Genomic DNA, 23462 nt, shown 5'->3' with positions numbered 1-23462 from the left:
GCCTCAGATCTGCAGGCCACGGTGGAGTGAAAGTCTCTGCATTCAGATATGAGGGAGTCTGTTTATCAATGTCAAGAATACACTGTAGATATCTTACATTAGAACTGAAGTCACAGAGAGTATCTGAACTCTTCATCCAAAAAAGAAAAATGAGTGTTTATTTGATCTTTGTTAACACTGTGATCAAGAAGCATCACTGGAAAAGAAGTCATATGTCATTTACTATGTCAGCCCCTCACTTTCAGAGTATTCATGAGGCAAGGCATTTTTGTATGCCTGTATATTCATGGATTACATAAAAGAAAATTGAATGGCTTATCATCCAGGTCATTTTGGCATGGTGATGTTGAGTATTTGTTCTATCATGTCATAAGGCATATACAAATACTGGCTTTTGAAGGAGGAAGAAATCATTGTTTCTCTGCCACCCTCATCTCTGTAGTGGTTTCACTTAAAACTTTCCATCTACCTGTTGGAGTTTATATTCTACCTGTAGAACTGAAAATTATTGCTTGTTAAGAAGAGGTAAATGTATGATAGTGGGTAAATGGTGGACTTCGTGATGGATGTTATTGTTATTGTATTGTAATTGTTGTCTGTTTACTCCAAAACATTTACTTTCTATGAAAGTTTTTATTGATACTTGCATGTGATAACAAATCCATAGTGTGATTTGAAACAAGCGCTACCTCAGCCATTTCCAGAAGCAACCTCTTTTAATCATTCTTGCTTGGTTCTTTTGCTAGTTCTCTCCATTATTACTAAAAAAAATATGAAGATAACTCTAGATAATATACTTATACATCTGTTTCCAAATTTATCACTTTTAGCTAATTTCATTGACTCTAACATAAAAGGTAAAGATTTAGCTAATTTATATTACCTTTTTTCCTTTCTTCCTCTTCTCAACCTATATTTTGGTTTTTATTATATTATTGTATAAGTTAATATAATATTAATTATATTATTCTTTTGGCTATTCTATTAGTTTCCATTGTGGGATTTGGGGGTAAGAATTATTCCCCCTTCGAAGAGCATTGGTCCATTGCCTTCTAACTGTCCAGCATCGGTGATGGGAAGTAATAAATTAGTTTCTCTTGTCCTTGTAGGTGACTTTGAGGTGATCTTCTGGGAGCTTTTAGAATATTCAGTTTGTCCTTAGATGTTTGAAATTCAAGATGGTATGACTAGGTCTGGATCTTTTTTCATTAATTAGGCTGTATACTCTGTGGCTCTTTTCAATCTAATGACATAGATCCTTCTTTAGCTCCGAGACATTTTCGCCTGTTATTTCTTTGATCACTTTGTCCCTCTGTTTTCCCTGCTTCTCTTTCTGGAACTTACGTTGGTGCCAGGTCACCCCTCAACAATACTTCATGGAATAGCTTCTTTCTGCCAAGCCTTGGGACACTTTAGAAGTCAGTAGGAGCTAGGAATGCCTGGACAATGCTTGCCCCTGAGAGTTGCATCTGTTCCTGTTTTTGTATAGAATCAGGAGCGAATTGTTCTTTTTAAAGTATGGAACCCAGAAGGAAACATACTAAAATGAACAAACTTTATTTATAAGTTCTCTGTTACTGCTTATCTTCTACTTTTTCACTTTTGTTACTACTCGCTGTTTATCTTTTACTTTATAACTTTTAGTTACCTTTAAGCCTTTCTGCTAAAGGCAAGTAGAATGTTTTTACTTAAGCAGCCGTACAGAGCCTAAAAATTTAGGCTGGTCGTCTAAGTAATTCACCGTGGTTTCCGAAGTAAAAATATTCTGGGCATGACCTGGGGTTTCATTGTGAGCAACAGAAACTGATTTTGCATTTAAAAAACAAACAAACAAAAAACCCCACTTTATTGGCAGAATCAAAGGAAGAAGTGAATAGTCAGGTCTCCAGAAGGCCAGGTAATAGGGCAGCTCTGGTCATTTCTGCGATGGGCATGAGTAGGCAGTTTTTAGAGCGCTGACATCAGAACGATTCTCTGCTAAACTTTTCGTTAATTGGCTGCGAGGAGAGAAACCATTGCTTCAGCTTGATTCCCAAGCTCTCTTTTGAGGAGGAGATGGGACCTTGTGGACAATGTCACGATGAGCACACAGAATGGTGGGCAGGTGGTTCCCAAAGGAAAACCAGGAGTTTATCACCCAAAAATGGACAGACGAAGAGCAGCCAGCGTCCACCCTCCTTTGGGCGGATGAGCCGAGGTTCTAACGCACCGGTTCCTTCCTCCCCGCAGTTCTGCCTCCCGTGCTCGTGCCCAGACACAGCGAGTACAACCCGCAGCTGAGCCTCCTGGCCAAGTTCCGCAGCGCGTCCCTGCACAGCGAGCCGCTCATGCCGCACAACGCCACCTACCCCGACTCCTTCCAGCAGCCTCCGTGCCCGGCCTTCCCTCCGTCGCCCGGGCCTCCGTTCCCGCAGTCCCCGTGCACAGCCGGCTACCCTCACTCCCCGGGAAGCCCTTCCGAGCCGGAGAGCCCCTTCCAGCACTCAGGTCAGTGAAAGCCGCCGTCTTCGGGGATGCGAGTACCCTACACGGTTGTGTAGGCGGGGCCATCGTAAAAACCAGCGCTGCCACTTGCAGTTCACACAGCAGTTTCCTGCGGGCCGTTGGACCCTGCCCACCCTCTAACCTGATCAGGACCCTACCCATTTTGGAGCAGTTATCAATTTCTTTCTTTTTTTAAAAAAATTTTATTGGGGTATAATTGATTTACAGTGTTGTGTTAGTTTCAGGTGTACAGCAAAGTGAATCAGTTATACATGTACATATCTCCACTCTTTTTTAGATCTTTTCCCATATAGGCCATTACAGGGTATGGAGTAGCATTCCCTGTGCTATACAGGAGGTCCCTATTAGTTACCTATTTTATATATAGTAGTGTGTATATGTCAATCCCAATCTTCCAATTTATCCCTGTACAATCCAGTGGCATTAAGTACATTCACACTGTTGTGCAACCATCACCACGATCTATTTCCAAAATTTTTTCATCACCCCAAGTAGAAACTCTGTGCCTGTTAAGCAGTAGGTCCCCATTACCTCTTCCTCTAGTCCCTGGTAAACTTTTATCTACTTTCTGCCTCTATGGATTTGCCTATTCCAAGTACCTTATATAAATGGAACCGAACAATATTTGTGGGGTTTTTTGTGTCTGACTTATTTCACTTAGCACGGTGTTTTTCACAGTCCATCCACATTGTAGCAGTATCAGTTACTCCATTTTTGTAACTGAACAATAGTCCACTGTATGGATATACCACGTTTTAAAAAATCCATTCATTGGTTGATGGATATTTGGGTTGTTTCTACCTTTGGCTCTTGTGAGTAATGTTGCTATGAACATTGATGTTCAAGTATTTGTTCGAGTCCCTGCTTTTACTTCCTTTGGGTACATACCTAGGAATGGAACTGATGGGTCATATGAACTCTACGTTCAGCCCCTTAATTTTGTAGATAGATTGACTCAAGGACCTACAAAAGGGTCCCCTTTATAACTTTTGCACCAGGGTCATAGTTCATTTTCTCTTAGGGAAATGCCTTATCGCTGGCACTGCGGTGTGGTCCGTGGATCACGTGCATTAATTAGAATCATCAGCAATGCCTGTTAAAACCTGCATGGCTGCATCCAGCCACTGATCTATTGACTCACAATTTCGGGGGTTGGGCCCAGGAATCTGCATTTTAACAGGTTCCACTGGCGATTTTTATGCCCACTTAAGTGTGAGAACTACTTGGATGGACGATTCAGTTCAACAAATGCAGACTGCCCACTTAAGTGTGAGAACTACTTGGATGGACAGTTCAGTTCAACAGAAGCAGTGGAGTTAATGCCATTGAACTCCACTGCTAACGTAACAAGACCATTCTGAACTGACATTAGGAATGTGGACAGAAGGAATCGTTTGTTCTGAGGTCCTCGATAAAGAGTTTTCTCTCTGCCTCAGGAGTTTTTATTGTTTTGATTTAATTGCTAATATGTTATCTACTGAATGCATACCATTTGCCTAATTATGATCATCTGATCATAAAACTGATATTTGTGGAGAAGAGCCCTTCTCAGCATGCCTTGGGCACAAACTTATAATCAGGTTTCAGCCATTCTGTGTTTTGGGGGCCATATTTTGAACTGTGTTGAGTCAGCGTTTCCCTTTGGCCATTGTACAATCCATGGCACCAGAGGAACTGAAAATTAAATTCACTTCAAAGAAGGTTTAGCATTCTCTGTTTTGAAAGCTGGGTAACAGACTATTAGAGAAAAGCTAAGAGAATAACTCCTAGATTTGAAGATCTCATCGTGAAGTCATTTGAACCCAATAATAACTCATAAGTCAGAGGAACAGCAAAACAACCCTCTAGTGAGGGGCTCAGGACAACCAGTTTCTCCTGGAGGACTGTCCCAGTGTCACCGTAGAATGGCCCCCTTACATTACTGGTCTCTCTGTAGCAGTGACACTGTCCACCAAAGCCAGGAGTTTAGCGGCAGAAAGGGTTGACCTAAGCTGTCCTTGTGTAGTCTATCAGTTTGATGTTCCTTTGTTTTACTGCTTTCTTTTAGTTGACACACCACCCCTGCCTTATCATGCCGCCAAAGCCCCAGGGACCCAGAATGCCTGACCTGTAGATGCCACAGCTGAGAGTCACTTAGTACTGTCAGTGCCTAACGGAGGTCACTTGGCAGATGAACAGCCAAATGTAGCTGTTTTCCAAGAGTACTTCCTATTACCACCTCCCATCTGGGAAACAAAGAAAAAAGCAAAAGAAAACAAAACGTGCCGGCCTGCTGTTTCATAAGTGTTTTCAGGGGCAGATAGCGTGGTTTCGCATTTTGACTTTGGCATTCCTCAGTCCCACAGAGTGAATGTTTTGTGTGTTATCCTGGTTAATAGAACAAGTAAATTTTAAATTTTAACCGAACATTTAGGAGTCTGTAGTTCTGGATGTTTTAGTGTGGAATTAGGTGTTTAAGAAGTTGGTAATTTTGTCCCATTTGTGTTTCTTTCCTATAATAGGTTTATAGTAATGTCTTTCATTTGGCTTAGAGGAGTGCTCTTCAAAATATGTATATAGTTTTTACATAATTTTATTTGTGTCCTGTAACAGGCTAGATAAATATTGCTCAACTTTAATGTTCATACAGACCACGTGGCGATCTTGTATAAATGCAGATTTTGATTCCCTAGATCTGGGGTGCTTTCCAAGAATCTGCATTCCTAACAAGCTCCCAGGTGATGCAGTGGCTGCAGTTCCAGGAACCGTACCGAGCAGGAAGGGTCAAAGGGCTTTACTATCTAAAGTATCTCAGAGGGAATTCTTTCATAAGTGAAGGTCCATTTGGAAATCAAATAATAACCCCCTAATTTATCTGTTTTGTGAGTTCATATTTTAGTGCATATAGGAACACACTCTAGACACAAGAATTACTAGAATATTCAAAGAAAAGAAAGATACTATAATCAATAGAAAGGCAGAGAAAGAGTGTGAGTGGCGAGGGAAAAAAACCCACCAAATTTGGGTTAGTGGCAACTTAACTTTGAAAAATTTGGGGTGAAAACATAACATTCATGGATTTCCTAATGAAATAGACCTCTCCCTTTAAAATACTTTTATGCCATAAGTATCCCATATGTACACAAAGGAGAATGTGAGTCTATGTGGATGTTGTTTTTTCTTTCTTAAATAAAATCCTATGCAGTGTTTTTGGTTTGATTTTTACATATTCGAACAAATTTTTTTCAGCTTGAGGTCGTTAGAAAAGGATGCTCTTTGCCACGGGGATCAGTGTGGCACTGCAGCAGTAAGATGCTGTCATCTGTAAAGACGAGGTGACCTGGCAGCTTCCTTTTAGCTGTGTTTCCTTTCGGGGGGATGAAGTTTACATGGATCCACTCCTATCGCTGTTGCCTGGCCCCTCAATTCTAGTAAACATGTTTACAAAGCCTCCAACCATGGGAGAATCACAAGGACGGTGGCCCCTGTGCACAGGTACGTGGACCAGATAGATGAGCTACCTGCCAACAGCTTCCGTGAAAGAGGCAGGTTTGTAAAGATCACACAGCAGCCTGCTGGGTCTTGCAGGCAACTTTCTAGTGAACAGCGATAACCGCAATTTCCTGGTGGAGTCGTGAGCTGGGAGGCACGAGCGTGGCGGTAGTGATGTCCTGTCTGGTCCGTTTTCTTTCAGATTTTCGGCCGGTTTGCTACGAGGAGCCACAGCACTGGTGCTCAGTCGCCTACTATGAACTGAACAACCGTGTTGGGGAGACGTTCCAGGCTTCCTCCCGAAGTGTGCTTATTGATGGATTCACAGACCCTTCAAATAACAGGAACAGATTCTGTCTGGGACTTCTTTCTAATGTAAACAGAAACTCAACGATAGAAAATACCAGAAGACACATAGGAAAGGGTAAAAGCAAATATGTAGTTCCTTCCTATATTCTTCTGAGCTAAAACGTGGAAATAGAAACAAGCCATGGATTGGCTGCATGACCTAGTGGGATGATCCCAGGGCTGGGATCTGGGAGACCGTTGTGGGGATATTGTTGGGAAAAGCATGGGAGGTTTTGTAACCTTAGTGTCTCTACCTCTGAGGTTGGCACAGCATCTTCTGGGGGGTGGCGTAGGGTGGGTATTAGGAAGACGAACAAGATGATAAACATGAAAACAGGATGAAATTATTATTTTTATTCATTTATTTATTTGGCTGCGTCAGGTCTTAGTTGCAGCGTGCTGGCTTCTCTCTAGCCGTGGCATGCAGGTTTTTTCTCTCTAATTGTGGCATGCAGGCTCCAGGGTACCTGGGCTCTGTAGTTGTGGCACATAGGCTTAGTTACCCCACGGCATGTGGGATCTTAGTTCCCTGACCAGGGATCGAACCTGCATCTCCTGCACTGGAAGGTGGATTCTTTACCACTGGACCACCAGGGAAGTCCCAGGATGATATTATTGAAGAGAAGTATTATTAATTACTTTTGAATTGCCTGAAATGCTAAATAGGATAACTTCTGAAGAAGAGGAGTTCTGGCTGGATGATTATTTATATCAGGTGAAGTTACCCTTAGAGACTGAGAAGCTAGGCAGTTTAAAAAATCGTTGACCTATTAATGTCAGGAAGCCTTTGGTAGGTGATTGGGGTTCTCTTGTGTCCAGGCATTGTTACAACAGCCGAATAAGCACAGGCCTCACTGGGTCTGGCTGTGATGCTTTTGGAGCCTGTCTCATTGGCATGATCAGTCCCAGCTGAGCATGAGGCCTCGTTGAGGATTTTAAGTTCTTTTCCTTTCTATTCGAATAGTTGGCAGTGTCTGAATGGTGCCTGGTTGTCCACTATTCTACTCTGGAATCACAGGTGTAAAGAACCTTCAGAGTCATTTGATCTTTTCTCTCCCCGTCTAGCACTTATACCACCTTGGGAAGTAGCCACGAGCCTTTTATTTCAAATTTCCAGGAGAGATTCATCATTTCACTTATGATGCTTCCTGTATTCTTCCTAACGTACCTCCTAAATGTCTCCTGCTGTAAACCTACAGACCACTGACTAGAGACAGGCTGAGTTCCTTCACTGATGTTGACTGTTAATGGCAAAAGTTACTTTCTGTTTATTTTACCCTGTATCTTTCCATAGTAGCTTTGAGGTGGCTTACAAGAAACCTTTACAGTGAAATGATAAACGAAAAATAGAAAATCAGGAGCTGGGGGTGAGTGGGAGAGAAGAATACAGGTATGTCATCTCCAAGAGTTACCATTGTAATTGTAACCACTGTGATTGTGATTAAACTTTTCCTCTGGAGGTCAGAAAAAGGAAACTTAATCTGTAATGTAACTTTTATCCCAAAGGAGGAAACATAGTCATTCCTCAAAGGAAGTAATATTTTGACTGAAATCTTAAATATCTCAGGTATGGTTTTACTTTTAAATGATTTTTATAAGAATCTTCAGGTGAAATCTAAAGGTAGAACGTTAAAACGTAATGTTGTAGGGCTGTTTGCTAAAGGGCTTTACAGATTGGTCTGCATATTAGACTTCTACTTATGCCACTTGATCTAAAAATAGAATTAAAATATGCAAGGACTGTTAAATACCTTCTGGGGAACTTTCTGCAAGTAGTTTGTTCAAGGTGCTGCTGATGTGGATGGACAGATGTGGAGGGTTTGTGTCATGTTAGTATCTGAGAGATAATCCACAGGGTTAAAAAAAAAAACATAGAAGCAAGAGCCAGGACTGGTGACCTGTTAAAAAAACCAGCAAGCCTGGGAAATGCTCACCTGGATGGAAGGGCACTCCACCCTCAACATGGTCCCCAAGGCAAAGGCACAGTTTTCTCAGAAAGCTGCTTTGGAATTGTCCTAATGTGAAAAGATAATTTTTTTAAGGGGCTACAATCCATGCCATAAAGCATGGCATGCAATATTTCAAAGCAAGAGCTATTGGTTTCTGTGAGGTCAGGGGGCTCTCTCTCAGGGGCCCCCGTGGATGATCTGGTTCTGAGCTGTGTGACTTCCTGGAGCACCAGCCTGAGTAATTTTACAGCCAAATGCACCATGAGGTTAGTGAATAAGTTAACGTGTTCTGTGGAGCTAGTTGCTAAAGACAGTCAGACTTCACAGCTATGCATTCATCTCGCAAATATTCATTGAGCATTTAATCTTAGCCAGACGGTTTTGCCACTAGGGATGCAGCAGTGGGAAACAAACAAGACAAAACAAAAATCCCTGGCTTCCTGGATTACCTACAACTAAGGAAAGACAAACAAGAAATAATACGCGCGCGCGCACACACACACACGCACACGCACACACGCACACACACACACACACACACACGTCAAATGATAATTGTCCAGAGAAAAACAAAGGAGGGGAAGGGAATGGGGAGGGTAGCCAGGGCAGGCTTCCTAAGGAGGTGACATTTGAGCCGAGAGCTAAAGAGGGAATCGACAATGTCGGTACCAGTGGGGAGAGCTTTCCAAGCAAAGGGAAACAGCAGGTACAAGGGCCCTGAAGCCTGCCTGTCATCGTGAGGAATAGCAGGGACGCCAGAGTGAGTGGAACAGTGAGCAGGGGAGTGAGGAAGTCATAGAAGAGGGGACACGACCAGGTCTCCGGGCCTAGAAGCCATGTAGAGTGCCTTCACTTTGCCTGTGTGACACAGGAAGATGGAGTTAAGTTGGAGTTTATAGATCTGAGTTTTCACTTCAGAAGGATCCCCTGGCTGTTATATCGAGATGAGACTGGGTGGGGGGGGCAAGGGTGGAAGGTATCTACAAAAAAAATCTTTTTATTATGGTTAATGATGGGCCATTTCTCCCCTCAGTAGTTATCAGTTGCTTTGAGGTCACTTCCGGTTTGTGTTCCTTGCCACTTAAGTTAGGGAAGGTGGCTGGTCCTCTAAAGGAAGTTCATGCCACCACTGGTCAGCAGGGCACGTGCTTTGAGTTGTTTCCTGTGGCGGTGATGGTTTATGCTGACTCACCCGTGCTCTTTCATCCTGCTTTCCATCTAATGCAGTGCACTGTGAGGCAGCATTTGTGTCCTTACAACAGTAACAAATCTATAGCCAAGTGCTTTAAATAGCCGTAGGCTAGTTAGCACTAGAATAGCCGGGGCTGCTGCTTCAGTGTCAGAGACAGGGCTTCAAAGGACCTGGAAGAGTGCATTCTACATGAAGTCTGTCCACATTCTTCCTTGAAGACCAGGCAGACCACTTGAACTCTTTCAAATGACTGATAGCTGCCCCCACTGATTTTCCCTAATCTGTGTGAGGCACCCTGGCAGACTCTTACTCATATTATTTTTATTGTCACCCTACAAGTTACGATTTCTTAGTCCCATTTTATGGATGAGGCAATGGAAGCTCAGAGAATTCAGCGGCGTACCCATGGTCCCATGATTGATATGGGTTTGCACCCATGGCTCTGTCTGTAAGGTCCAGTCGCTCCCTTCTGCTGGAGGGGAGGGACCCTCCTGCTTTTTCATCTCGGCACCCCTCTTAGTTCGGCGCTTGAGGAGTTGAATCTTTCGATATGGAATGAAAATACTTACCATATGCTGCAGGCATGATATGTCAGAATCACCTCTGAGATCTTGAAATAAGGCCCTCATAGTACTAAAGTGATGAAATTTGACAATGATTTACTTTAAAAATGTAAATCAGAGAAGATTTTGTGTTTTCCCCACAAGAATATTCTAGAAAAGGAGCACCTCACTGAGTTACACAGAGCTCCATCGGAGGATTATAAGGATCTTTACAGAAAAAAAGATGAAGAACTGCTGACATTATCATACCTATCTGTGACTGTGCAAAATAAAGCAAAGGTTATTTCCTGATGTTTTGGGAGTGATGTAATAGCCAATTTGGATCACTGGAGTTTGAAACGTGCCTGCTTTTTTAGAGTGGCTTTTAGGATGGCCTCGATTTCCAAATAATGAGGAAAACCGCAGTTTTGAATGGACTGCATGGACATACGTGTGCTGCTCTTAAGGTCATTGAGGTTGGATTATATTTCTTAGAAATGCACAATTTAATATAATCCTAATCAATAGCACTGTCATTTCTGAGCACCTACGACGTGCTGTAACTGAAGTCAGAGCCATTGACCTTCGTAATGAGCCTGTGTGAAAGGACACTTGGAGCAGGACAAGCCGGTTTCTCCTTTGCAGCTGCAGACATGCTGCGTGTGTCCTGGCTGCTGGCTGTTCTTCCTCTCATGGGAGAAGGAGTGGGTAATTATAATTCCTGAGGCATTAGCCCCAGGGATTGAATTTACCCAGGCAAACCAAGACCTTCCCCGAACATAATTATCATAGATTCCAAATCACTGAATTGCTTTTGGAATTAGTTTTTCACCTTTTAATGAATCTTTATTTTCTTGCACATCTCAGCTTGTTCTGTAGAATCCTAGTAATGCTTCCATGTTTTATGAAAGGAATTATCCTGAGGCAAGGGTTTGGTTTGTCAGTTCCTTAGAAGGAGGATCTGCACCTCAGGGTGATTTTTTTTATATATAAATTTATTTATTTTTGGCTGCGTTGGGTCTTCCTTGCTGTGCGCGGGCTTTCTCTAGTTGCAGCAAGCGGGGGCTACTCTTCGCTGTGGTGCACGGGCTTCTCATTGCGGTGGCTTCTCTTTCTTGCCAAGCATGGGCTGTAAGTGCGTGGGCTTCAGTAGTTGTGGCTCGCGGGCTCTAGAGCACAGGGTCAGTAGTTGTGGCGCACGGGCTTAGTTGCTCCGCAGCATGTGGGATCTTCCCAGACCAGGGCTCGAACCCGTGTCCCCTGCACTGGCAGGTGGATTCTTAACCACTGCGCCACCAGGGAAGTCCTCAGGGTGATTTTTGGATTGCTTCTTTCCCAGTGGATTTAGTTTCTATCTCAAAATGTCCTTTCCATTCTGCCTTTGAATGTGTATAAGGTTTCTCATCCCTGAAAAAGCAAATCCTAAAAAAATTTAACACAGGATGTCATACTGTTGCAGTTATTACACAGGGCATTGCAGAATATTTCAGATCATGAGAAAATGTTCACATTATTTTTTTATTTTTTTGCGGTACGCGGGCCTCTCACTGTTGTGGCCTCTCCCGTTGTGGAGCACAGGCTCCGGACACGCGGGCTCAGCGGCCATGGCTCACAGGCCCAGCTGCTCCGTGGCATGTGGGATCCTCCCGGACCGGGACACGAACCTGTGTCCCCTGCATCGGCAGGCGGACTCTCAACCACTGCGCCACCAGGGAAGCCCCACACTATTTTAATAGGTGAAAAAAGGTTATAAAAGATCCTGTAGAGGATGATCCTAATTTTGTTTAAAATGTGCACATAAAAGACTGAAAGGTATATGACAAATATTAGCTTTGAATATTTCTGGGCTGTGGATTTGTGGCCGATCTTTATTCTTTGCATCTCTGTATTTTATAAATTTCCTCTAGTGGGTTTTGTTGCTCCTGTGAAGATGGGGTGGGACCGGGCATGTCCAGGCATGCTGGGGTCACTGAAGTAGTGGTGAGAGAGAAAGCATCACGGTTCACCCACCCTGGCAGAGTCGCCGAGTGTGTGAGTGCACAGTGGGCATTCAGTGTAGGTCAGTTGGGACCAAAGCTGCTCGTCTTGGTCATCATATTGTTCATCATATTGTCCAGAGAGACTTCAAGTCTTCAAGTATAGCTTTAGGGAACTGATTCTGCTAGCAGCCCAGAAGTGGCTTTGTGTGAATTGGAAGGAACCCATTTCTCAAGAGAAGTTACTGCCAGCTGCTGGAGGAGTCTTCTAATAACTGTACAAATCTCGGAAGACTGAGGCACACCCTGGGTTTGTGCAGTGCACAGCTGCAGGCACTGTCCTGGGCGGGCCCACCTCCATCCTCTGGACCAAAGCCCCGGTGTAGGTCTGGAAATCTTTACTTTTATATTATCTTTTGATCATACATTAAAAAAATTTTATTTTGGAAAATTTCAAGCTTACACAAAAGTAGAGTCATGTAACAGATTTTCATATGACCATCTCCAGCTTCAATAATGAGTCACATTCTGTACCATTCTTTTCCCCTGTCCCATCACAGTATTTTTACAAGAGTATTTTGAAGCAAATCTCAGACCTCGTATCCTTTCTCCCATATATTTAAGTATATGTCTAACTACATAAGGAATTTCTGAAAGTATCATCATTAATCACCCTCAGAAATATGCACTTTCTTCAAGCTCCAGAGGATCCTGACAGTCAGCCAGATTTTAAAATAGTTGTGCATCTTTGATGGGGAGTAAAGACTGGTGAGGCCCTTTGCCTTTGGGTTTCTCTGAAATCTTGATCTTACCTTAGATGGCCTGGACTCAAAAGAATGTCACCCTGCATTTCATAGAGTTTCTAAGTCAGTACGATTACACTTCTTCACAGCGATTAGTTGGATAGTTCACTTGTATTTCAATAAATAGTGCATTTTTTAATGGGAAAAAATAAAATAAAATAGTTGTGCAGAAGAGAGGGCAGCCAAGCCAAGGGGAATATCAATTACAGACTCCAGGGAACGTGTTGAGTTTGTGCTCATAAGTTCAGGGTGTTTTCCAAGCAGAGTGGAGAGGCATCAGGGTTCTCTGAGATGGGCTGTGGGGTGATGAGATTACTTTCTGCAGGGATATCCTTTCCCCACCCCCACTCCCACTCCGGAGGGGATCCATGCATATTCCTTCGACTTTGGACGTCCCCCTCTGACTGTTAGTGGGTTCCACAGCATTGGAACCCACTCACTAGCCTAACTAAGCCGCTGTCCTCCCCGCCTCCCCTCCATCATCTCTGTCATTCAAGGCTGCAGAAGATGCCAGAATGGACCGACCTGCAGCCTGACTCAGCAGATCCAAGTCAAGCCCAAAGAGTCCTAATGAACCACCACACAGGACTCCAGACTCCCTAATCTCCTAAAGGGTGGGTGCAGGCACACACAGATGGAAAACTCAGATGAAGAAAGATGCAGCCCGAGGAGAGAGGTAGTCCGAGGTGTGGGTACAACTTGCCCAAGGACCCCGTCGCCTGGCTTCTCTCTCGTCTCAGGTGGCACCTTCTTTGGGCGTTTATCCTTACTGCTCACTGTTCTCTATGGCGATCTAGCATCTCACACACGTGGTTTGAAGCCACTCTTCTGGCCTGTCAAATGGATGCAAATAAAATCCCTTGCTTACTCGACTGCTTCGATGCCGCTGTCTCTAGCCCACATCCAGCCTCCTTCGCAGTGGGGTTGAATTCCCCCCGGTCCCCGTACTGAGGCCTGGCTCGGGCTTCTGCAGGGGCCTCCCGTGTCTCTCTTCTCACTCAGGATGCTAGACTACTGCCTCCTTGTTCAGTCGCTTCTCTGCTTTCCATGCTCTGCCAGCATGTCTGTGGCTGCGGATAAGACTTTAACAGGACTGAAAATCCTCCCCTAAAGAAACACCGGAGTCAGATACCAAAAATCTGTTCTCCTTAATAGGTTCTGGGAGGATTATATATTTGAAGGTCATTCAATTCAAAGACATGCTGACCACTTAGTAGCCTCATGTTCTGGCTCTTTTACCACCTGTTCGCTCTCACTTTGAAAAAACTCACAGCTACCCGGGAGGCAGGCCTTCCCCCTGGGAGTTTTTAAAGAAGTCTGCTTGGATTTGCCCCTGCCTAACCTCCAACATGTCGCTGCGGCCACGTAACTATGTCCCAGCTAATTAGGACAGTCCTTCTTCCTTCTCCTCACGGCCAGGGCCACGGGTGTCAGACCCCGGGCCGTTCAGGGGAAAGAATGATGGAGATGAGGAAGAAGAGGGAGAGGAAGGCTGAGCAGAGGAGGGGAGCTGGTCTGATCCAGGTGCTGAGAGGGGAGCCTTGGCCCGAATATCAAGAGCTGTGCTTTATCATTGTGACCCCGGGTCCATTTCTTCAGACTGTGTTGGAGTCTGTGGTTGGGATACATAATACTGAAAACCACTCTTCTCTAAAACTGTATTAAGGGAAAGGAGATCGGAAAAGGAAGCCATAAAGCTGGCAGGAAGTATAACGCAGAAGTGCCTCCACTGCTGCGGCTGTGTCCGAAATGTTTCCTAAATGCAGAGTTAACGCACACCGGGGTCTGAGAACCCCTGGAGGTCTTCAATTCTATTATTATTATTATTATTATTTTTTTTTTTGCGGTATGCGGGCCTCTCACTGTTGTGGCCTCTCCCGTTGCGGAGCACAGGCTCCGGATGCGCAGGCTCAGCGGCCATGGCTCACAGGCCCAGCCACTCCGCGGCATATGGGATCCTCCCGGACCGGGGCACGAACCCGTATCCCCTGCATCGGCAGGCGGACTCTCAACCACTGCGCCACCAGGGAGGCCCTCTATTACTTTTAAATGTTTTATTTTTATTTTTAAAAGATCCAAAATCTCTGTAAGTACATTCAGGATCATTTCTACAAACCCCTTGCCACTGCACAGTGATTGTATTTACAATCATGTTGACATTTAGTGCTGGACCATTTTGTTTCTGCTAAAAGGTTGGGGAACAATCGTTCTGGTATTTAATACTCACTAGACTAGAACATGTTCATCTCATCTAACCCCAGTCCCTTGTTATAAATTTATGTGGAATCTTAAACCCAGACATTTGGAGGGAAAGCAACAACTGAAATTTATTTTGAGCAGCAGCCTTCTCAGGATGCTTTGCCTTTCAGCTCTAAGAATGTGAGATAAAGTAGCATAAACTACATTTTGATTGTGTTTTTATATTTTATCTGAAAACGTGGCACAAATTTCACTGTTTGTAGGTAAAAAGAGGCATTGTTTCTATGACCTATAACTGTAGGTGATAAGCTTTAAACTAAAATGGGTCTCTTTGAGGTATTTATTAAGAGAAATGGATTTATAATTGTTGGTGAAATAAAATTTAAACTTCATTTATTGTTCCCTCTGAAGTAGGGTTAGTGTATGCACCTAAGTATTACCATGGTACTATCTGTGTCCAGTTTTTTTTTTTTTTTTTGATGTGTTCTGCATTATGTATTTATTTTGCATCTAATATTATGAGATCTTCCTTTTAGAAGGAACAAGCGTGAGATTGAGCAAGTGATGGGAGTAGTACACGAGGCCTACTTCTGTGTTCTTGGTGCTGATCGTAAACCTGGGTTGCAATCCACTTTTAAATGGACTCATGGAAAAAATATAGATGATAATTAAAGCAAGTCAGCCTTTGGGGCACGTGTGGCACTAATCAATGGTTGGTGATATTAAAATTAACCTCACAGTTGATAGTCACATCTCTTGAGGTTACAGAGGTGGATGAGAAGGGAAGGGTGATACATCCAAGCGCAAGTCGGTGCTGGTGTTGGAAGACTGTTTTTGCCTCGTAGGCGTGCATCTGTACTACGTCGGGGGAGAGGTCTACGCCGAGTGCGTGAGTGATAGCAGCATCTTCGTGCAGAGCCGGAACTGCAACTGTCAGCACGGCTTTCACCCGGCCACCGTCTGCAAGGTCCCCAGCGGCTGCAGCCTCAAGATCTTCAACAACCAGCTGTTTGCTCAGCTGCTCGCCCAGTCTGTCCATCACGGATTTGAAGCCGTTTATGAGTTGACTAAGATGTGCACCATCCGGATGAGTTTTGTCAAGGTAAGGAGTGCGTGCTTCCCAATCGTAAGATGAGAAATGAAGAATAAAACCAAAAGCACTCTTCGGTGGACGTGGCAGTTAGACAGTCAGGGCAAGTAGACAGCAGTTTGCCGGGGGGCAGAGGGGGGCACTGTCTTTCATTGTTTTTTGGGTTTTTTTTAAGTAAATACAAATTTAATTTAAATTTTTATTATAAATTTGACAGTAAAAGTAAAATGAACAATATCCTAGAAGTCAAAATTCTACCTACAGGTAATGGCAAGAGTAGGGAAACTGCAGAGTCCAGATTTTACCAAACAATGTACAGCTTTCCTGATCAGCAGCTTAACTGGGAAAAGCATGAGCTCTGTAAGCAGACAGATTTCAAATCAAATCCCTGCTCCCCTAACTAACAACTGATCAAACAAGGTAGCTATGCTATCTTTTTTTTTTTAAACATCTTTATTGGAGTATAATTGCCTTACAACGGTGTGTTAGTTTCTGCTGTATAACAAAGTGAATCAGCTATACGTATACATATATCCCCATATCCCCGCCCTCTTGTGTCTCCCTCCCTCCCACCCTCCCTATCCCACCCCTCTAGGTGGTCACAAAGCACCGAGCTGATCTCCCTGTGCTATGCGGCTGCTTCCCACTAGCTATCTAGTTTACATTTGGTAGTGTATATACGTCAATTGTTTTTTTGGAAGAGCTCCTCCACGAGTATGAAATCTCTTGTTTAGCAATTTTAAGAAAATTCTTAAGCATATTACTTTTGGAGGAAAACCAAGTTAAGAGAGTTATCTGATTTTGTTTTTAACGCATAAGATAAAGTGACAATGATAATTGTATAGGACTTAATGCTACAGAGATTCTTCCATACCTCAAACTGCTGACCACCTATGGTCACTCAGTAAATGTTGGTGAATTTACCTGAATCAAATAAGACACTCTCCTTACTCTTACAAAGCATACAGGCAAAGGAAGCAGTCCTATTTATAAATAAGCTACAAAACAGACAGAACTGACTCTAATACAAGACAGTTGAATTAAGTGCTATTTATAAAGGTATAAACAAATTGGGATAGAAACATTATGGGGGTTGTGATTAATGCTGAGACAGCAGTCGATGTTCTGTGCATGAATATTTGTTGAATTTATCAAATTAGATCTTATTAAAATTGATGTGAAGGTTGGAGAATGGAGGAAAAGTTACTAAGCGGGAAGGAAAAAAACTGGATTTGCATGTTGAAGCTAAAGCCCTCAGTTTCATCATCTGCTATTTCATCCCTCGCAAAGCACTTGCAAATAGTTCTAATATTTCCAAATCTGAGCTTGTTTATCAAACTGAGTATATGCACGCAGTTTTCCCATTGTCATATATTCATCCAAGGAATCAGTATGGCTTGTTCCAGGTTTTCTCAAAGTAAAATTTATTTATTAATCCTTTAAAATTATCTTGAAAAATGTGTCCTGTTTTTCTATACTTTTTTTAAAATTAATTAATTTATTTATTTTTGGCTGTGTCGGGTCTTTGTTGCCGCACGCAGGCTTTCTCTAGTTGCGGCGAGCAGGGCTACTCTTCGTTGTGGTGCACAGGCTTCTCACTGCGGTGGCTTCTCTTGTTGCAGAGCACGGGCTCTAGGCACGTGAGCTTCAGTAAGCGTGGCACGTGGGCTCAGTAGTTGTGGCTTGCGAGCTCTAGAGCACAGGCTCAGTAGTTGTGGTGCACGGGCTTAGTTGCTCTGCAGCATGTGGGATCTTCCCAGAGCAGGGCTTGAACCCGTGGTGTCCCCTGCATTGGCAGGAGGATTCTTAACCACTGCACCACCAGGGAAGTCCATTATGTCTTTATTGTATATATAATTTTAGTAATTATTTTAAAAATAAGAATAGAGTTTCCAATTGATAAAATGACTTCTTGAATCCATTTCTTTCATGGTGACAAAGCAGTTTTATTCAAATTTACTGTTAAGCTTTAAAAGTATTTTCACACGGTCAGGCAATTAGATACCTGAAAATCTTTTCAAACCTTCTGATGCTTCAGAGCCAGCAGAGGGCGTTAAATTGCCATTAACGAACAACCATTTGACTTGCGGTTACTTTGTTCTAGGCCTGTGTTTTTCAAACTAGGATGAAATGCCAATATCTCAGACGTAATTATTTCACTGTAACATAAGCTTGCATAGAAATCTTATTTTCCTAAGATCAGCAAGATGTATTTCTCAGATATGCAACCTTTAAATTCATGAAACTACACAATTCACAGAAAATAAACTTATATTGCAGGGACTTTTAAAAACATAAATCCCTAGCAAATATAACTACAGATGATCAGTGTAAAAGAAATGTACAAGTTCTCATCACAAGAAAAAACTGCAACCACGTGAGGTGATGGATGTTGACTAAACTTATTACCTTTATTTTTACTGTCTCTCCTATGGATGGTCACAAATGGCAAATTGCCAGAAGTAAGCCAGCGGGGGGGGTGTGGGGAGGAGAAACAAGCTTTGTTCATCAATCCTGAATAACCAAGAGCACCCTCAGCCCTCGCTTTACAACGTTCAGATCCAGTCATTGGTCTGTAGTGAGCAACCATCTTGTACAAAACATGGGTCTTCAGCATTAAGGGGGTGAACATGAGTTCAAGCTCCTTTCCCTGCGGAAGAGCAAGTGATTTGCCAGGGTCTCTGGCATGGCTAGAACCCAGGCCCTCTCTAGGTCCATGAATTTAGTTGTGAACCCAGGAGGAAGCCATGGATGGGGACTCAGGGTATCTGGTTGATGCAAAAGTTGTCCTGTACTTGCAGGAACGTAGAGTTCACGTTCTCAGGTCCCAGGAACTGCCCCGGGTTGGGTGGGCTGTGTCCACCGGGCCTGCTGGGGCCTCTGAAGGCTGCCTGTAAAGTCTGGCACAGTCACTCCGCTCCGTTTTTGCTTTTCAGGGTTGGGGAGCCGAGTATCATCGCCAGGATGTCACGAGCACGCCCTGCTGGATTGAGATTCACCTTCATGGACCACTGCAGTGGTTGGACAAAGTTCTGACTCAAATGGGCTCTCCACACAACCCGATTTCTTCAGTATCTTAACAGTCCTGTTTTCATCCACATTTCTATAGGATAGATGCTATTGCAGGCAGTGGCTTATATCATTTCAGATTTGCAACTAACTGAAGTTTCTAAGTACATGTGTAAATACATATAATATATACTATTCACATTTTGTATCACCATTTGTTTTGTGTTTTCTAGTTAACCTGATGCCAGTACAGTGCAATTAGAAAAGCAGGTTTTCTTGTGCCTATGCTCTAATAAGCAGCAGCTTCTTTTGTGGCAGAGAACAAATGAGAGGCAACTGTAGGAACAGTATTTGAAGGGTGTTGGTGGAATAAAGGCAGCTTTAGTCCACCATGTCATGTAAGGCATGTTGTGTGGCCAATCTGGAAAAATATTAAAACTGTTTACGTAGCAAAAATCAGGTACTAGCAGCACTACAGCAAATAACACTTCAGGACAAAACAAAGCTATCAAACCCATAAAATTTAAATAACCTCACTGTTAGTGCTACTGGCCAAAAAAATCAAGCTTTTAAAGTCAGTTATGTAAGATAAGTCACATAAACTTTATTTCTGAAGTTGAAATAGCTATAGCTGGACTATTGTGCTGATATGAACGGTACATTTTCAACAAATTAAACTGTGATGGGAAAAGAAAGAAACTGTGAAGCTGAGAGTCATGTTGCCTCATTATCTACCACTGTAAAAAAAAAAAACCGAATGAGTCTAATATGGGAAGATAAATATGAAAATAGCATGAAATGAGCTATATTCCCCAATTGCAAAATAAGACCAGAACTTAGCCTGATAATCACCCATGGAGATGCCTGCTTTCCACATAGGAAATCTCGGGTTCCTGTTTTCCTGTTGATTCATGTTAGGCAGCTCTGCAGATTTCTGAGTCTGTCTGCACAGTGAGCTCTACGGCCATGTATGTCAGTCAGTCCTGTGTGCGGAAGCAGTAAAATAAGAGCATTGGACAAAAGCACCCTGTTTACTTATACCTTCTCACATTCCCACGTTCAGAGTCTCTAGGTGAGGGCATGCCTTTTGCCACATTTTCCTCACATGTTGGCAAATATTAACTATTCACAGATGACTGAAACAGTGGTGAAGCCTTTGAGAAAATCTAGACACACTGCTGGGATGAAATTTGAGTTATTTAACTTAGTGTCTCTATTGATTAAATGATCTGCTGGTCATATGTGGTAGCCTCTTCTAAAAGTAAAGCTTCATACCTGGAAATAACTTCCCAAGTAAGAGAATAATTTCACAATCCCTATCATTTCTGAGGAACAGTGGTCCTGAATAACAGGACATTTTAAAAAATGTATCCACAACATCAAAACCTGTTCTTATTTACCCTTGGATGATAAAGAGAGGGAAATTTCCCAAATTCCTAGGTACTTTCATATATATATAATTCCCACCCACTAAACACTGCATTGCTTGGAAACATATTTCCCTTTTTAAAATGTGTAATTTAAGAAGGTAATTATGCTTGTAGCAGACGGTACTTCAGCGATCCAGGAGGTTTCTTCATCTATACATTCTGTCTCAACTCTTTGTAGCATTAGTGCATAGTAGTTGTTCCTCATTAAATTGTACTCAAGGTAGGAATGATCATGTGAACAAGATGTATGTGTGAGCTGCCGCTGTCACCTCTTGTAATGACCAGTGTTACCCAATAGAAGCTTCCCTATATACAATAGGAAATACTACAGTTTACATTAAAGCTAGGTGGTCCATTTAGTGTTGAGCAAACTCCGTAGTATATTGGTTCCTCAACTATGTATGTGCCTGGCACAATGTTAGGTACTGTGGAATCGAATGTAAACAAGAGACCCGTCCCAGCCCTCTGGAGCTGAGAGTCTTAACAGTAAATCTGTCTGTAGAATCATCTTCAGGTTTCAAGAGCTTTTAAAACAAACCATGCAATCTTTCTTATGCTTGAAAAAAAAGTATAATTGACTTCTTAATTATCTCTATTTTGAAGCTGATCTCCCTTCTCTTCTGAGCAATCAAGTAATGGTTGAAGACTTCCTTGGATAAACGCTACTTTTCTTCTGTGTCTCAAAATTGGGTTTTTTTCCTTTTGCTTCCCTATTTTTCAATAATTCCTCATCTCCCCTTTTCTTGGAAAAGGCATTAATATGGTGAAGTCATCCTCATACAAGTACTGTTGCATGAAAGAGCATTAGGTACACGTGGTTTGGGCTCCAGGGAGCAAACACAGCTTTCTGAGTCTCTCCATCAGTGGTCAGACTCCTCCTCTGGTGATCTTATACCTTTACAGGATTAATCGGTACTAGCTGCTTATAAATGACATGAAAAAATACATGGAATTTTCATGCAGCTTTGGGAAACCAGGACAGAATATTCCAGTGAATCCAAATTATTTCTTCAAAAAATAAATGATTAAAGTGGTACATATGCATCATTACCAGTCCTATCTCACCAAAAGCCTTTATTAAGATACTGTGAAATTCAGAGAATTTAGAATTGATGAGAAGTTACTCCTTCAGTCACTGTAAGAGTCACATTTTAAATCAGCCTTTTAACATTTTTGCCGGCAAGAATTGTTAAAAATAGTAATGCAGTATTTGATTTCAAACTTCTAAATGTGCTCATTTAGCATTCATTCCTTGAGACAGACAATCCAAAAAATGTCATAGCATTCTTTTATAGGATAGTGAGCAAAGTGGACATGCTAAGCCATTAATTGCATCAGCCAAACATGTTTAAGGTTGCCATAGACAAGGATTGTGCAATAGAGAATAACAACATCTGGCCTGCTCACAAGACCCAGAACATTTATGGTCTTGTTCAAGCCTGTTTTTTGTGTTTTTTTGTTAAAAATTTGAGATGTGAAAAGTTTGTTTTAGTTAGATGATATTTTAATACCTGCCAGTGCTTTGGACCTATTAAGATGTCACTTCTCAATACATTTATGTTTTGTTATTCTTTTCTTTTTTTTTTTACACTCAGTATAAATCAGGAAAAGTTGTATAACAACCTAGCATTTAGAATTTCCTTTTCATTGTCTTCTTAGGAACTGAATACCCCCATCACAGCAACAAAAGCATTTTATAAGTACCGCTTGCTAGACTTTAAGCACCTGCTTAACTTTGAGTATGTCCTGAATATTTGGTATATATAGTCAACAAATAAAGCAAAATATAACATGCATTCCAAATTTCATCTTTTCCTATTGAGGATTTAACAGCTGAACTATATGACAAGATTAGGTGATCCTGGCATATGTTAAATTCAAATTAATGTAAAACGAACAAAAAAGAAACTATTTCTATTTAAGTAATGTTTTTGATTATTGTAGCTAGGCTTCAATTATCCTTCAAATGCACACTTACACTGTTACCTGATTGTTTATAATAAAGAATACTGTACCTATGTGTCTTTTGGCTTATTTTTCCCTGCAGACGTCATAGAAGGATTTCTTGCATATGAGTCCTTAAGATGATCTTAAACCATCCTATTTTGAAAATAGGAGGTTTTTGAAATCCAACATCCTATAGAGAAATCAGGTAACAGTTTTGAATTAAACACCTCAGAATAACTGGCATTAAATATAGAACCTTGCAGGGAGGGATAAATTAGGAGGTTGGGATTAACATATACACATTTATATATAAAATAGAAAATATATATATTCATATATAAAATAGAAAAGAATATAGAACTCTGAAGATACTTTGCAGTAATTTTAGAAAGGATATGCATAGGAGCTTTTTTTCTGGATATTAGCAAATATTAAGTGATATTACAGTATATAGGAGAGAATGAACAATTTTATTACTGCATACATCTGTACATTGCTATATATTACCTATTAGAAAGGTGCTAAAGAAGGCAACTGAGGAAAATGAAATCCAGGAGGAATGTGAACATATCTAAAACTGTAAATGTTCTATTCCCTCCATTTAAATTTCCTTCCAGTCTATAAATGGAGGGGGTTAAATATGTAAATATTTTGAGAAAACCTAGCCGCCTTAACTTGATCAAAGTTTTCCTTTTGTAATTTTTTTTTAAAGAAATGGAGCCCTTTAGTCAAAAGAAATATTTTGTGGAGTTCCAAAATGTAAACAGATGAAAGACGAGCTATTCTGGTTCAATACAGGTGAGGATTATGAAGCTGTAAGTTTATGGAAAGCAGTGTTTGTGTCTTGCTCGTCTTTGCATCTCCCATGGTTCCTGACCCTGTTCTGGCAACCAAAATTTGGTATTGGCCTTCAACCACTACCTAGTACAGATTTTTAAATGTATCACTGTATAGACATAAAATATTGTCTTTAAACATTAGCCCATCTAAGAGAAGGAATA

General features: G+C 41.9%; 1 protein-coding gene across 2 annotated transcripts in view; it reads left to right on the top strand.

The window, feature by feature from the left end:
• The window catches only part of SMAD9 (SMAD family member 9), a 57868-nt gene extending 35347 nt beyond the window's left edge, over positions 1-22521 (top strand). For both annotated transcript variants that reach the window (XM_081214975.1, XM_081214976.1), the window contains exons 3-6: positions 2230-2487; positions 6179-6400; positions 15831-16087; positions 19012-22521. In XM_081214975.1, coding sequence (XP_081071101.1) covers positions 2230-2487; positions 6179-6400; positions 15831-16087; positions 19012-19155 — 881 coding nt within the window. In that variant the 3' untranslated portion in view covers positions 19156-22521. The remainder of the gene's footprint in view (positions 1-2229; positions 2488-6178; positions 6401-15830; positions 16088-19011) is intronic.
• The last annotated feature ends 941 nt before the right edge of the window (positions 22522-23462 follow it).

Source organism: Mesoplodon bidens, assembly GCF_964165515.1.
Source record: "Mesoplodon bidens genome assembly, chromosome: 17".
Classification (NCBI taxonomy): domain Eukaryota; kingdom Metazoa; phylum Chordata; class Mammalia; order Artiodactyla; family Ziphiidae; genus Mesoplodon; species Mesoplodon bidens.
This window is presented reverse-complemented; position numbering and strand designations above follow the sequence as displayed.